At 38.0% G+C, this 14287-nt stretch overlaps 1 protein-coding gene across 3 annotated transcripts in view; it reads right to left on the bottom strand.

Moving 5' to 3' along the window:
• Window positions 1-14287, bottom strand: part of LAMA2 (laminin subunit alpha 2) — a 681429-nt gene that overhangs the window by 28747 nt on the left and 638395 nt on the right. For all 3 annotated transcript variants that reach the window (XM_069598353.1, XM_069598354.1, XM_069598356.1), the window contains 3 exons: window positions 9968-10088; window positions 5064-5240; window positions 1311-1459 (listed from right to left, as the gene is read on the bottom strand). In XM_069598353.1, the coding sequence (XP_069454454.1) occupies window positions 1311-1459; window positions 5064-5240; window positions 9968-10088 (447 nt within the window). The remainder of the gene's footprint in view (window positions 1-1310; window positions 1460-5063; window positions 5241-9967; window positions 10089-14287) is intronic.

Below are 14287 nucleotides of genomic sequence, written 5' to 3'. Positions count from 1 at the left end.
AAGAAAAATGCAAAGCAAGGAAAGTTTCTTTACTTACAAGACATTGTTATTACTTATTTAAACTATAGTCCACACAAGAGGATGATTAAAAAATGGTGGTCTTTAAGTACAGAATAACATCTGCTGGCTTGAACTTTTGCTACACCTTCATACTGTAATATTCAAAAGTATTCTCTATGTTTTGAGGTTTCATCAAGTTTGATTTCCAGTTCTTTTCTGTTTTCAGTCTAAATGGATTGTTGGCTTGGAGGTCTGAAGTCTGGGCTTCTGTTTTTCTCTAATTGTCTTTCTAAACTCACCGTGCTTGTGCGCTTAGTTGCTCAGTCGTGTCTGACTCTTTGTGACCCATGAACTGCAGCCCACCGGGCTCCTCTGTCCATGGGATTTCTCAGGCAAGAATACTGGAGTGGGCTGCCATTTCCTTCTCCAGGGGACCTTACTCACCCAGGGATAGAATGTGCATCTCCTGTGTCTCCTGCCTGCATCGCAGATGGATTCTTTACCTGCTGAACCATCAGGGAAGCCCCTTACCTGAGCTGTCATACACTTTGATGGAAAAAAAGAAAAATCAAATAACAAATGACTTCCTCAATAAAGTAAGCATAAAGTACTTCAGCAGTCTGAAAAAATTAGACATCAGCTCCTAACACTAACAGCCAATTCCCTGACTCAGGGCTGGGAAGCAAGTGTTCTGGTGGTTCAGCAGAGAGGCAGCCTCTGTGCACTGATGGCAAGACAGCAGCCTCTGCCCTCTCCCAACTCTGGTCCCTCACAGAGCTGTGGCACAGGGACCCCGCATACCTTGGCAGGGGCCAGGCATGAGGCTCACACAGAACAGGGCCCCACAGGTCCTGCAGCTGCTGCCCTGCTCTGTATTTGTGACAGATTTCTAAGCAGCTGCCATAACTGCCTTGGAACCCGAATGAAATGGCAGCTGCCAAAGGCTGTGGGCCCCAGCTGAGCTGCTCTATGCCGTTTCACCACCCACATATGCTTTATTTGAGAAGAGAGTATTTGAGAGGCGCAGAGGGAGAGATTTTTCTTAGCTATGGCTTCAGAAGATGCATTTGGTTTTCCAGAGGTGGAGAGTAGAGCTGCTCAGCAGAAAAAACATTAAGAATAAAACTCCTAAGGGTCAAGGTAAATGAAGTTCCCAAAGTATGAAATATAAAGAAGACAAAATTAAGCTACTTGACAATTCAGCAATGTGTCATCTGTCCATACACACAAAGGTCCAGTTAAGGACTAAGGCGAGCAAAAACGTTCGTGTTAGTTACGACAGTACAGTCAGTTGCCAGAACTATTGTTACCCTCTAGTTCTCTCTACATGAACAGAATGCTCTCTCCCGTCGTGAAACAGACTCGGCTCTGGTTTGACGACAATTTTCCTCATTGTGCGCGCCCCTGTGGAGAGATGCACTTCCAGACGTCCCTTGTTCAGGAAGATCGCATAATAGACCTGCAACAGCAAATGGTTATTGAAGACGAAAGGAGTCTCATCTAGGACTTAGCTTAGTTACCTGAAAGAACGGCAGATTCATCTGCTCTGAGAGCTTACCTGAGAAGTTAAGACTCAATATTTTCTTACAGAGTATTTAAAGCAGCTGGAAATAGCTTTACAATCACTTACCATTTTTGCTTGTTAGGTGATGTGGAATGGGAGATAGTAAGGGAGCCATCTCTGCAAAGCAGATTTGCCATACTGAAAGGAACAGCTGTGCTCGCATTGGGCTTCTAATTCATGAAACCCATCAGGAAACAAAGGGGGTTAATAAAACCCCTCTCCCTTGCATTCACAGATGGACAGCTAGCTTCTGGAAATCAGGTCTCATTCCCACTTCAGGGCATTTTGAGTGTTTAGATTTCAATGCCTTCTCCAGGCTGGTGGCATGGATTGCTATCACCAACACCTAACTTGTCTCCCACATTTAGAAAGAAGGCAGACAATTTTTCATCCACAAACACCACTGCTTTCTTCTTGTCACTGTTACTATAGCAACAGTGTGGTTTTTGAGATCAGTTTGTGAACCCCAGGGAGCAAACTGAATGCAGTCCTCATCCCCAAAGCTGACACCACCGTATGCTCCTTTTCTAGTGGAGCACGGGCCCCCCTGCCACACACGATCAGTCGGTCCTCCGTGAGTCACCACAAGGCGGTGGAGATGGTTTCAGTCAAACGTCACAATGTCTCCAACAGTTTGCAAAATCGGCTGTGTTGCTGCATGTTCCATGCAAAATGGCCAGAGGACCTGGATTAGTGTCACCATCCATCAGAAAGGGGCAACTGCCATCTAAGCACTCAATTAAAGTTTTTTTTTTTTTTAGCTGATTGAGGTCTCAAACCCCGTTAGCAGAACATAATCACAAATGTGATTGTGAGTATCAAAACTGGTAGCTTTGAAAAATAGAGTATGTCATTTAACCAGTTTGATTCTATAACAGAAATGAGTTATTTAATGTTGTTTCCTCTTTCGGACAGCAATAACAGTGAGATTTTAAAACAGACATTCATTAAAATGTTGAAGCATTAACATGTTATTTCTAATTTGTACTATAGCACTTAATATCTTCTCATTTTAATTGTTTTAATGAAAAAGTTTTATTTTAAGAACTATTCTGACAACTGATGATTCAAGCCTATTTATTTGGTTCTGATGAGGAGAAATCTGAAACTGAGAGGTGGTATTTAGTTACTTGACTGTGATCTAGGGCACAGATATACTTTAGTGAAAATCTATCTCAGAAGGTTTGATCTGGTCCTTTCATTATAATAACTGGCTTATTATTTACATTTATTATAGTAAATTTTTTGGTTTTTGGATTAAAAGACAAAGACTTTAGGAGAATATTTTTATTATACTTATTTCATACTGGTTATGCACAATATAAAATGAGATAAAACATTACTTCTTCTCCCTCTAATTTTCAAAAAAATGTTTTTTTTTTTTTGCCTTCCCAAACAAATTAGTTTCTTCCTTAAGGTCATAGATTATCCTTTTACATTTTCTTCTAAACATTTCAAAGTTTTTTCCTTTCATATTTAAGACTTTAATTAATTGGGAATTAATTTTCTGTTTAACATGAAATAGAAATTACTTCATTTTTTTTTCTAAATGGATAACGAATTGCCCCAGAATCATTCCCTGAAAGGTTCACTTTTTTCCCTGATGATGTGCAATGCCACCTACTCCCAAATGTCATTTCCATCTATATTTGGCTCTCTCTTATGTTCCACTGACACAGAGTTATCCATGTATTAATACTACACAACCATGATTCAAAACTGCTAGAACAGTCCTCCAACTTATTCTATTTCATAACTTTCTTGGACTTTTGATATTAATTTTAGAATTTGTTCTGATTTACAAAAAGATAAGGTGATATTTTCATTGAAGGCAAACCTACATATGATTTTATGGAGAATTGAAATATTTTTAATACTCTTTCCATTAACATAATGATTTCATTAAGTAGTCTGTTATACATTTTCAATAAATTTTATTTTTCCAGTATAGGTCTTATGTTTGTTTTATTTCTTGTTAAATTATATATTTTTTTCTTGTACTATATTTATTAATTCTTTTCTTATTGCATTGGCTAAAACCAGTATAGCAATAATACTTATCATTTCTTGGGCTTGATTTTATAGGAAATTTTTATGTTTTCCTATCATTCTCTTTTTAATTTACTGTCTTTTGTTATTGTTATTTTTGATCACGAATGGGTGTTTAGCTACAAGTGTTCTCTATGTCTAGCAAGATGATTATATGATTTTCAGACTTTCTAATATCAAACCACCTTTGTGTTCTGTAGATAATGCAAGTTACTCATGGTTGTACGTTTTTGGATTTTATTTGTCAGTACAGGTGAATGACATGAGGTACTGACCCTCCACACAGTCAAAAATCAGAGCATAACTTATAGTTGGCCCTCCCTTTACTCAGTTCCTCCATATCAGATATTCTGCATCCTCAGTTTCAGTCAACCTTGGACCATGTAATATTGTTGTATTTACCACTGAAGAAAAAATTCACATAAAAGGGGACCTGTGTGATCAAACTCATATTTTCAAGGGTCAACTGTATTTTGTTATTTTCTTTTTTTGGTGGTGGGGAGAAAAGAATATTATTACATACTATTATTAAATAGTGGTTTAACTTATTAAACTTTAAATGATAAAAGTGATTTTAATAATCCTATAATCACAAACAATACAACCTGATTCACAGGGATGCATGCATATTTATAAAGGACATGTTTATAAAGTGCTCTATGCTTTGGCCATGGCAGACTAGGTAATTCCTAAGAACGCTTTCACTGAGAAAAACTAGATTAAAAGGAAAAAATGTGTTATCTTTAAAAGTATGGTTGAAAGTACTGGAGGAATATCCATGCAGTAAAGACTTATGGTGCCTAGATGTGGACAACTAAGAGCTAGCTTTTAACAGAATTGAATGGCTAGAGGGTAGGAAAAAAGTTCACAAAGCAGACTCTGTGTAGGCTTTATTTTGATGTCACTCTTGTGACACTGCGTTGGTTGTGTTTTTTTTTTGTCTTCTCCTATCCAGGTCCATTCTTTGCTTTCTTGGTGTCCAGGGAAGGTGGAGCAGTTAGGCGCCAACAGACTGCATCATGTTAGCTAGTGAAACTGATCCAAAAGGAATTTAAATTTAATGGTCCCCCATCTGGATATCTACAGAGTTGGTAGAAAATGGGACTTAGAAGAGAATACTAACACAATTTGAATATATTTTAAGCGTTCTCTCTTTATATGTTCAAACTCATATGATATATGGATGTAAATACAAGTGCACCTACACCTAGAACTGACCAACAGAAAAATCCTTGGGGAGATAATTGTCCTAAGAAGATGATAATAGGAATAAATAATACAAATTTAAAAAATACAAAGACAATTTATAAATCCTAAATGCCTCTCCTGGGTCTCTTTGTAAAATAATTGTTTTATATAAGCATTAGGGGAAATGCATTATTAATTAGGTGTTATATTTTTTATTAACTATTATTTTATTTTTATTGTATTTATTAGGTGTTGTAATTACCTGTCCAGTTTGCCGTCGTTTTCTCCTAGGTGGAATGGGTGTCCCTCCACTTCCCAAGAGAATGATCCCAGACTCATTCTTGGTGCTGAAGGACAGATTGATTTCTGTTCCAACATCAATAGGCACAGGAGACAGCTCTACAAAACCAGGCTTGGGGAAGCTAACCGTGTAAACATTCTTCGGGTAAAAGCAAAGATGGGAAGAAAGCATTAGAAATGAATGAACACTTAGTTTCTCCATCTCACTCACCCTTCTCAATGCACTCAAAGTTACTGTGAAACATACTGTCATGCATGACAACTCAGAATGCGTGAAAACTCAGTTACACTTAAGAGCAACTGAAGAAATATTATTCCAAACTGCAACATTTAATTTTCTGAACAGTTTAAGTTAAAATAAAACTTTTGGGGTTCTGCTTTTATTCTAGAACTTTTGATTTGAAATATAAAAGACGATTACTGATTAGCACTAATAGGTAACATTTTCTTCTGATTTAAATCTATCTTGCTAAATCTTCCTTGAAAACACTCTCATTGATCCCTTGAATCCTTTTACCAACTAATTGCTTATGTTTTATAGCTAAGTCTGACCATGGTCTCTGTCTGCATTCTTTCTCAGTGATGAGTTGAGGGTAAAGATGTTCATTGCTACTAAATGTATAAAGACACTCTGGAGGAATTTTTTAAAAATCAGATACAATTTAAATTTAAAAAATAAATCAAATATTTCATAGTTTAATTTTCTTAAAATGAAAACAGTATCAGCCTTTGCTGATAAAATTGAAACAGTAACATTGTAGACAGTAACAAAGTACAAAAAGTAAGAGTGTAAAAATCACTCCCATCCCAAAGCTGTGTAGAAGCATATAACTTTCTTTCGATATAATCCATTCATTCATGGATTCATGCAGCCATTCACTTGTTTTATCTTTCACAGCCTTGCCCCTTTCCGCTCTCCTCCTCTCTATATTCATACTGAATCATGACAGGTGCGTTCATTTGTAACTCCTTTTTCTCACTTTATATGTGGGGGGTATCTCTGTCAGTCAATTTAGATTCCAATCTCACTTTTAGTAGCAGGTCATCCCATTGTAGGAATGTGCAAGGATTTATTTAAGCAACCCCCTGTAGCTGGGCATTTATAGTGCTTAAAATGTTCATTTGAAAAGTCCTGGATTTTGCTGGAGTGAAAACAAGGAATCTTTTAATGCAGGATATTTTCCCCCACAGTGTTCTAGGCTAAGTTAAGTGACATAAATGTTGTAAAATGTATAATCTGTTTTCAATTCCAATTTTCAAATCACAGAGTCTTGGATAGTTCAAATAAAACTACTGTGCAGACTTTTTAATATTTATCAAATATTTCAATTTCTGCTTCATATTTTAGCAGCAAATAATTCCTGGTTACTGAAAAGTACCTTTACAGAACCATCATTTCCACGTATACAGGCTATTCATTTTCTGGACAGTTTTCCATTCTTATGTATATATCTTTTGCATGTGGATGAGAGTCAGGCTTTGGAAGAACTCTGAGCAAAAAGAGGTCAGTATGGATTCTTAGAGATTAAATTCTGTCTATACTTTCCTTTTTCCTATTCCCAAGCTTCTCAGGGTGGGTATCTATGGCTACTCGCAAGTCAGGGACTGTAACCAGGCACAAAGAAGACCCCAAAAGTTCTGTTCCAGTCTTTAAACCTCATAGCTCAGCGGTGATTTTCTCTCTTTTCCCAAATCCCTTCATCTCCCATCACAATGCTTTAAAATAATTTTAACTGGAGGAAGCAGCTAAAATGAAAAGTTTGGTCGTATCAGGATAATTAAAAATTTGTAAGTGTGACTTCCCTGGTGGCTCAGACGGCAAAGTGTCTGCCTACAATGTGGGAGACCTGGGTTCGATCCCTGGGTCGGGAAGATCCTCTGGAGAAGGCAATGGCAACCCACTCCAGTACTCTTGCCTGGAAAATCCCATGGATGGAAGAGCCTGGTAGGCTATAGTCCATGGGGGTCGCAAAGAGTCGGACATGACTGAGCGACTTCACCTTACCTTACCTATGATATATCTACCATTTTATTTTTATTTATGTTTAAAAAACTACTTTTTATTGATTTATTCATTTTTGGCTGCTCCGGGTCTTTGTTGCTGCACACTTTGTCCAGTTGCAGTGAGCTGGGTACTCTTGAGTTGTGTGGGCTTCTCACTGTAGTGGCTTCTCTTGTGGAGCATGGGTTCTAGGGCACAGGTTCAGTAGCTGTGGGGCATGGGCTTATGCTCGGAAGCGTGTGGGACCTTCCTGGACCAGGGATGGAACCTGTGTCCCCTGCACTGGCAGGCAGATTCTTAACCACTGGACCACTCTGGAAGTCTGGCATTTTCTTTTTAAAAACAAACCCATTACTTTTAGAATTCCAGATGGTGACTGCAGTGATGAAATTAAAAGATGCTTGCTCCTTGGAAGAAAAACTATGACCAACCTACACAGCATATTAAGAAGCAGAGACATTACTTTGCCAACAAAGGTCCATCTAGTCAAAGCTATGGTTTTTCCAGTAGTCATGTAGGGATGTGAGAGTTGGACTATAAAAAAAGCTGAGTGCAGAAGAATTGATGCTTTTGAACTGTGGTGTTGGGGAAGACTCTTGAGAGTCCCTTGGACTGCAAGGAGATCCAACCCATCCATCCTAAAGGAGATCAGCCCTGAATATTCATTGTAAGAACTGATGCTGAAGCTGAAACTCTAACACTTTGACCATCTGATGCAAAGAACTGACTTATTTGAAAAGACCCTGGTGCTGGGAAAGATTGAAGGCAGGAGGAGAAGGGGACGACAGATGATGAGATGGTTGGATGGCATCACCAACTCGATGGACATGAGTTTGAGCAAGTTCCGGGAGTTGGTGATGGACAGGGAAACCTGGTGTGCTGCAGTCCATGGGGTTGCAAAGAGTCAGACATGACTGAGTGACTGAACTGAATTGAAAAATTTACTAATATTCGATGATGATTATTATCAGATTTTATTGGGTTGATCAATAAGTTTGCTCAGGTTTTTTTGTAACATTTTATGGAAAAACCTAAACAAAATTTCTGGCCAATCAATATAAGAGAGAAGAGCTGTGACTTACATTTCTCTCTCTTATGGGTTAGTGCCTATTGAAGAGTCAGTGGAGAATAGTCAGGTGGAATCAGGGGCTGCTAGGATGCTGCAGCTGTAAAGAAAAGATACTGAAGATAATTGATAACAGGGGACTTTGCAGTCCCATCAAAGCCAAGTCTTTGCAGATGGTTCCCACTATGTGCCATTTTCAAAGAAAAGGAGGCTTGACTTCTAAGCTGTGGACAAGATGTTAAATACTAACGATCATGGTATAAACTATTACTTGTTATTTGAGTAAACTCCTAACGTATTCCAGAAAAAAATTAAGGTTGATAATAAAGCTATATAAAAGATATGAAGGTAAACTAAATCTAATACAGATGACATGATAATGAGGAAAAGACAAAAGTAGTGTTGGAAAGAAGAAAGAACCAGAAAAGAGATTAATATTAAAAAGTACATACTATGAAGTGCTGTACATGTGGAAAGGTAATTTGGAATCTTTTATAAAAGTTTAGTTGATCGTGGTAAATTTTAGAAGTACTTCAATCTTGCTTTATCATTTATGCAGAGCTAAGGCTAGGGTTGGGGCTTCCTGGTGGCTCAGTGGTAAGTAATCTGCCTGCCAGCACTGTTTACAATAGCCAGGACATGGAAGGAACTTAGATGTCCATCAGTAGATGAATGGATAAGAAAGCTGTGGTACATATACACAATGGAATATTACTCAGCCATTAAAAAGAATGCATTTGAATCAGTTCTAATGAGGTGAATGAAACTGGAGCCGATTATACAGAGTGAAGTAAATCAGAAAGAAAAACACCAATACAGTATGCTGCTGCTAAGTCGCTTCAGTCGTGTCCGACTCTGTGTGATTCCATAGACGGCAGCCCACCAGGCTCCCCCATCCCTGGGATTCTCCAGGCAAAAACACTGGAGTGGGTTGCCATTTCCTTCTCCAATGCACGAAAGCGAAAAGTGAAAGTGAAGTCACTCAGTCGTGTCTGACTCTTCGCAACCCCATGGACTGCAGCCTACCAAGGCTCCTCCATCCATGGGATTTTCTAGGCAAGAGTACTGGAGTGGGTTGCCATTGCCTTCTCCACCAATACAGTATATTAATGCATATATATGGAATTAAGAAAGATGGTAATGATGACCCTATATGTGAGACAGCAAAAGAGACAGAGATGTAAAGAACAGACTTTTGGACTCTGTAGGAGAAGGCAAGGGTGGGATGATTTGAGAGAAATGCATTGAAACATGTATATTATCATATGTGAAATAGATCGCCAGCCCAGGTTCGATGCATGAGACAGGGTGCTCAGGGCTGGTGCACTGGGATGACCCTGAGGGATGGGATGGGGAGGGAGGTGGAAGAGGGGTTCAGGATTGGGAAAACATGTACATCCATGGCTGATTCATGTCAATGTATGGCAAAAAACCACCACAATATTGTAAAGTAATTAGCTTCCAATTAAAATAAATAAATTAAAAAAAAAAAAGAATCTGTCTGTCAATGCAGGAGATATGGGTTCAATTCTTGGGTCAGGAAGATCCCCTGGAGTAAGAAATGGCAGCCCACTCCAGTATTCTTGCCTGGGAAATTCCATGGACAGAGGACCCTGTTGTGCCACTGTTCAAGGGGTCGCAAAAGAGTTGGACACGACTTACCGACTAAAGAACAGCAAGACTAGGGTCAGTAGGAATTTAAAACAGATAAACAAGGACTGGTCCCTGTAACAGACCCAAACTAAGTAAGTGAAATCTGATATGAAGGTATTTAGGAAGCCATTAAGAAGAGACCAACCTCCAGTGAACATCCTTTGGTAACACCAACATAATCAGGGCTGCTAAGTATATTGTACGGAGTTCTTGAAATTTCGATATCTTTGAGGCAACCAGAATATTTCTTCACATTTACTTCTGGCCTGTTGAAAAGGTAAATGGAAAATAAAAGCAATATCATTAGGACAATGGCAGTATAGTGTCTGTGACTACTGGATGCAAGCCATATGGAGCAAACTGATGCATAGGCAGGCGTATGTCTCTCAGACTGTGCACAGGTGCACACATGGACCCAGAAAGCTATGCTTCCATTAGCTACTGGTTGGATAAGTGGATATTAGCACCAACTTGCACAAGGAGTCTTTATGTAGCTCTTCTTCCTTATTTTTCCTTATTATTTTTCCTTTTAAAAAATAATCTCAACTACTGCATTTAAATACAAGGTATAGAAATTAACTGACTTCTTTTGAAGTGCTTCATATGCATAATGAAATGTGTTTGTTTTTTTTCCACCCAAGAGCAGATACTTGTACAGGACAGCATAATCATACTATATAATGAAAAACATTAAATAAAATCTTGCTCAAAATTTAAAAATCTGGAAACATTTATTTTGAAAAGATAATATTTCTGCCATTGAGACTTTTTTTTGAGGGTTTAGCTGAGAATAAGATAATGTCATATTTCTCTTTAAAAATTTTAAGTCAAATAAAACCTGAGAAACATTCTTTTGGATTACAGTTTCAAAAAAGATACTTTAAGTTTACAAATTGACCCTAAAGTACTTATTCTGTATTGGAGCAGTAACAAAATAAAGCAACCAAAGGACAAAACATACATTTAATTTTTCCAATAAAGTTGAAAATGGCTTCAACACCCAAAAGACACTTGAATATTTACTTTTTGCTTACTACTTCTTAAAAAAGGATAAACATGCTAGCATGCAGTAAGTGCTTGATAAACACAAGCTAACAGGATGTTAACGGTGACACTTTTTTCATCTATAGCAGCACCGTCCAGTAGAACTTTCTGTGATGATAGAAATATTCTTTCCTGCACTGTCCAAATCAGTAATGAATAGCCATATATGTCTGCTGACACTTGAAAAGTAGGTCATGCCAATGAGAACCTGGAGTTTTATTGCTATTTAATTTTCTTTATTTTTCTTTTTTTGGAGACACTGCATGGCATATAGGATCTTAGTTCCCCAACTGGGGATCAAACTCATGCCCCCTGAAGTGGGAATGCATAATCTTAAACACTGAACAACCAGAGAAATACCATTAAAAATTTTTTTTTTCTTTAACTTAAAGCTAAATAGCCACTGTGGCTAGTGGCTACCATACTGAATGGTGCAGGTCAACAGAAATAGAAAAAGGAACACTTTTTTAAAATGTTAATAAGCAACTCTAGGGGTTTCCCCGGTGGCTCAGTGGTAAAGAATCGACCTGCAATGCAGAAGCTGCAGGAGACGCAGGTTTGATCCCTGGGTAGGAAAGACCCCCTGGAAGAGGGCATGGTACCCTACTCCAGAATTCTTGCCTGGAGAATCCCATGGACAAGAAGCCTGGTGGACTATAGTCCATAGGGCCACAAAGACTTGGATATGACTGAAGTGACTTAGCATACATGCAAGCAAGCAACTCTAAAAAGTGTCCAATCAATACCAAGATATTATACTTAGTAGGATAATGATTAACTCTCTCCTCACTGTCCCATGGTGGCAGGATTCCTTTTTTGCCTTAATAAAAAACATATGACATGAGGACAAACAGGGAGGCCAGCAAATCAGACCCCTGGCAGTGTGTATCCAGTGATTTATCTCATGCTGGGTATTTGTTCTGTTTCTTTCTCTCTGGGACTGTTTTATTTTCTTTGATCATTTCCACTTGTTCCCAAGGTCTTCCCTTTCTGTTCGGTCAGCTGGTTATTACAAAAACATGCCAGCTGGACACTGAGAATCTTGCTTATATACTTCCTATATAAAGTGAAGGAAGCCAGTGAACTTCATTCTCAGCATTCATTTGCTTCCATGTTTGTTGAGAGGAGGTCTGATTTATCACGAGTTTCTCAGAGGTCTCATCAATAAAATAAATCACTCCTACAAGTTACACACTTCATTGTTTCAGGGAAATACAAAGAACCATTTCAAAACACAATGATTCAGCAAACTCAACATTATGAAAATCACAGGGGATAAGTAATCACATATGGTGGTCAGACTCCTAATGGTAACCACAGGCCTCTGTTTCTTCTGTTTGCCTCAGAGGCAAAATTACAAAGCTACACAGTGTCATTCCAGAGCCTTATTAGCATATACTTTCATTGAAAGCCACCCTTTGCCTTTTAGCCATCTCAGCAAATAGCACTTGACTGGTCCATGACGAAACAACTTAGATTATTTTTTTCTACACTTTCAGTTCTATATAGTTTAGTTTCTGGTATTAAAAATCTAGCCTTTGCTTTAAAAATTTCTTTGATCAGCTCAGCTTCATTATGTCCTTTTGTGAAATTTGGCACTGTTAGGTTTTGAAATACCAAAACACTCAGCTGTAACTCTAGCCAGACGGCGCCAGCCTTGCACACATCTCTGGGGTTTGATCAGCCACGTACAAGAGCCTGATGCTTAAAACTTCCAGGCTAATACTGCCCGCCTGCAAATTGGAATTGAAATGCTCCTGAGAAGCAAGGATGACTGTCTGCAAACTTTCTCATCGTTAATGCAAACACTTGTTTTACATACAGTATTTCTAGAGGCTCCTTTTATCTGACTCCATACCTAAATTCTAAATAAACAAGGCAATAAAGAAGCAGCTTTGCCAAGAGGTGCAAGGGCTATGTAAACATGTGCATCTTTGCAGGCTTGCAAAAAGCAATCAGGCAGTAGTAAGCATTTGGGAGCACAGTTGTTTGTTCAGCGGAGAGTACAGTACCTGGGAGACCAGACTCTGAGGTTCAACCCAGAAGATCACTTTGTTCCCCAGAACTAGATTTGTGCCCATAAACCTGACCAGCTGCCCTTGCCCTGTGCTGCTGCAAGTGTGCACTAGAGGGCACTGTGCGTGGGCTGTTGAACAAATAAGCAGAGCAAATTTATCATCACCGCTGGGGGAACAAGTCAAACTGCAGCTCTGTGATGGTGGGTAAGCAGCAGCATTTTTGTAAGCAAAGGGCAGCATGAGAATCATCTCAGAATGCATTACTTGCTGGTGAAATGTACTATGAATAAAGCTGGATAGGTGTCACTCTGCTTCTGCATCACCACTTTATCTAAGAAGCCACATTGACCCAACCCATGCACTTGAAGAAAGCATGCATAAATTTAAATTTTACCTTGCTTTCATACTAGGTCAAAGGGAAGAGAAAAAAAAAATGATTTACTTATAATTCCATTTTCATTTAGTAAAATAAACTATAATCCTAAATCTTTTAAAACAGCATTTCACAGAGATCGACAAAGGAAAGTAAAATACCACGAGAAAGGAAACCAGGCATATACCCTTGACTGTAACGAAAATAGAATGCAATGGTGACCATCTCCCACACTATTCTCTTAGAAAATTTTTACTTTGGAAATGAATTTAAAGCACTCATTTTTATCATTTTTATTAATGGAAAGTGAACAAATGTTCCTGTGCTGTAATATTCATGAATAGCTTATTGCCTTTTTGAACTTAGCTTGAACTTAATATATATAAAATAATTCATGTCCATCACATCTTTTGCACTTTATTATAAGAAGATCTTACCTTTGGGCAAATTATAGCTATGAATGCATGGCTCCTTGAATAGCCACAAATATATGTCTCACAAATAAATGTCTAAAGATTGTTTTGAAATAATGTGTCATACCATAGAAATATTGTAATTATGAAATGCTAAACTGTGGAAGTTAAAAAAAACATTGTGGCAATAAAGACTCACTAGGTATGCAGTCTGCAAACTATTTAATAATACATAAACCCATCTCAGTTAAATTAACATATACACTTTTGTGGATAATTCCTAAAAGTCACTTTACGATAATTAAAACTACATTACCACCAGAATAGATGAAGCCATCTTTGGATAGCCTGATTTTGGCTACATTTAATTCACTCATAGAGAATTTAGTTAGTAATCTGGCAAAGTAAATCTTAGACTTGAACAATCTGCTAGATCCCCAGTATTTAAATAGTATCTGGAACATAGTAGATGCTTATCAAACACCTGTTGAATGAATAAACGGATTTTGGAGTAATAACTATGCCACTATTCAAATACATTGAATCTGCAATAATTTTTCTGACCAGACATTTAAAATCTATATTCTTAACACAAATAAAATATCATGTGGATGAAT

Source organism: Ovis canadensis, chromosome 8 (assembly GCF_042477335.2).
Source record: "Ovis canadensis isolate MfBH-ARS-UI-01 breed Bighorn chromosome 8, ARS-UI_OviCan_v2, whole genome shotgun sequence".
Taxonomy (NCBI): Eukaryota; Metazoa; Chordata; class Mammalia; order Artiodactyla; family Bovidae; genus Ovis; species Ovis canadensis.
This window is presented reverse-complemented; position numbering and strand designations above follow the sequence as displayed.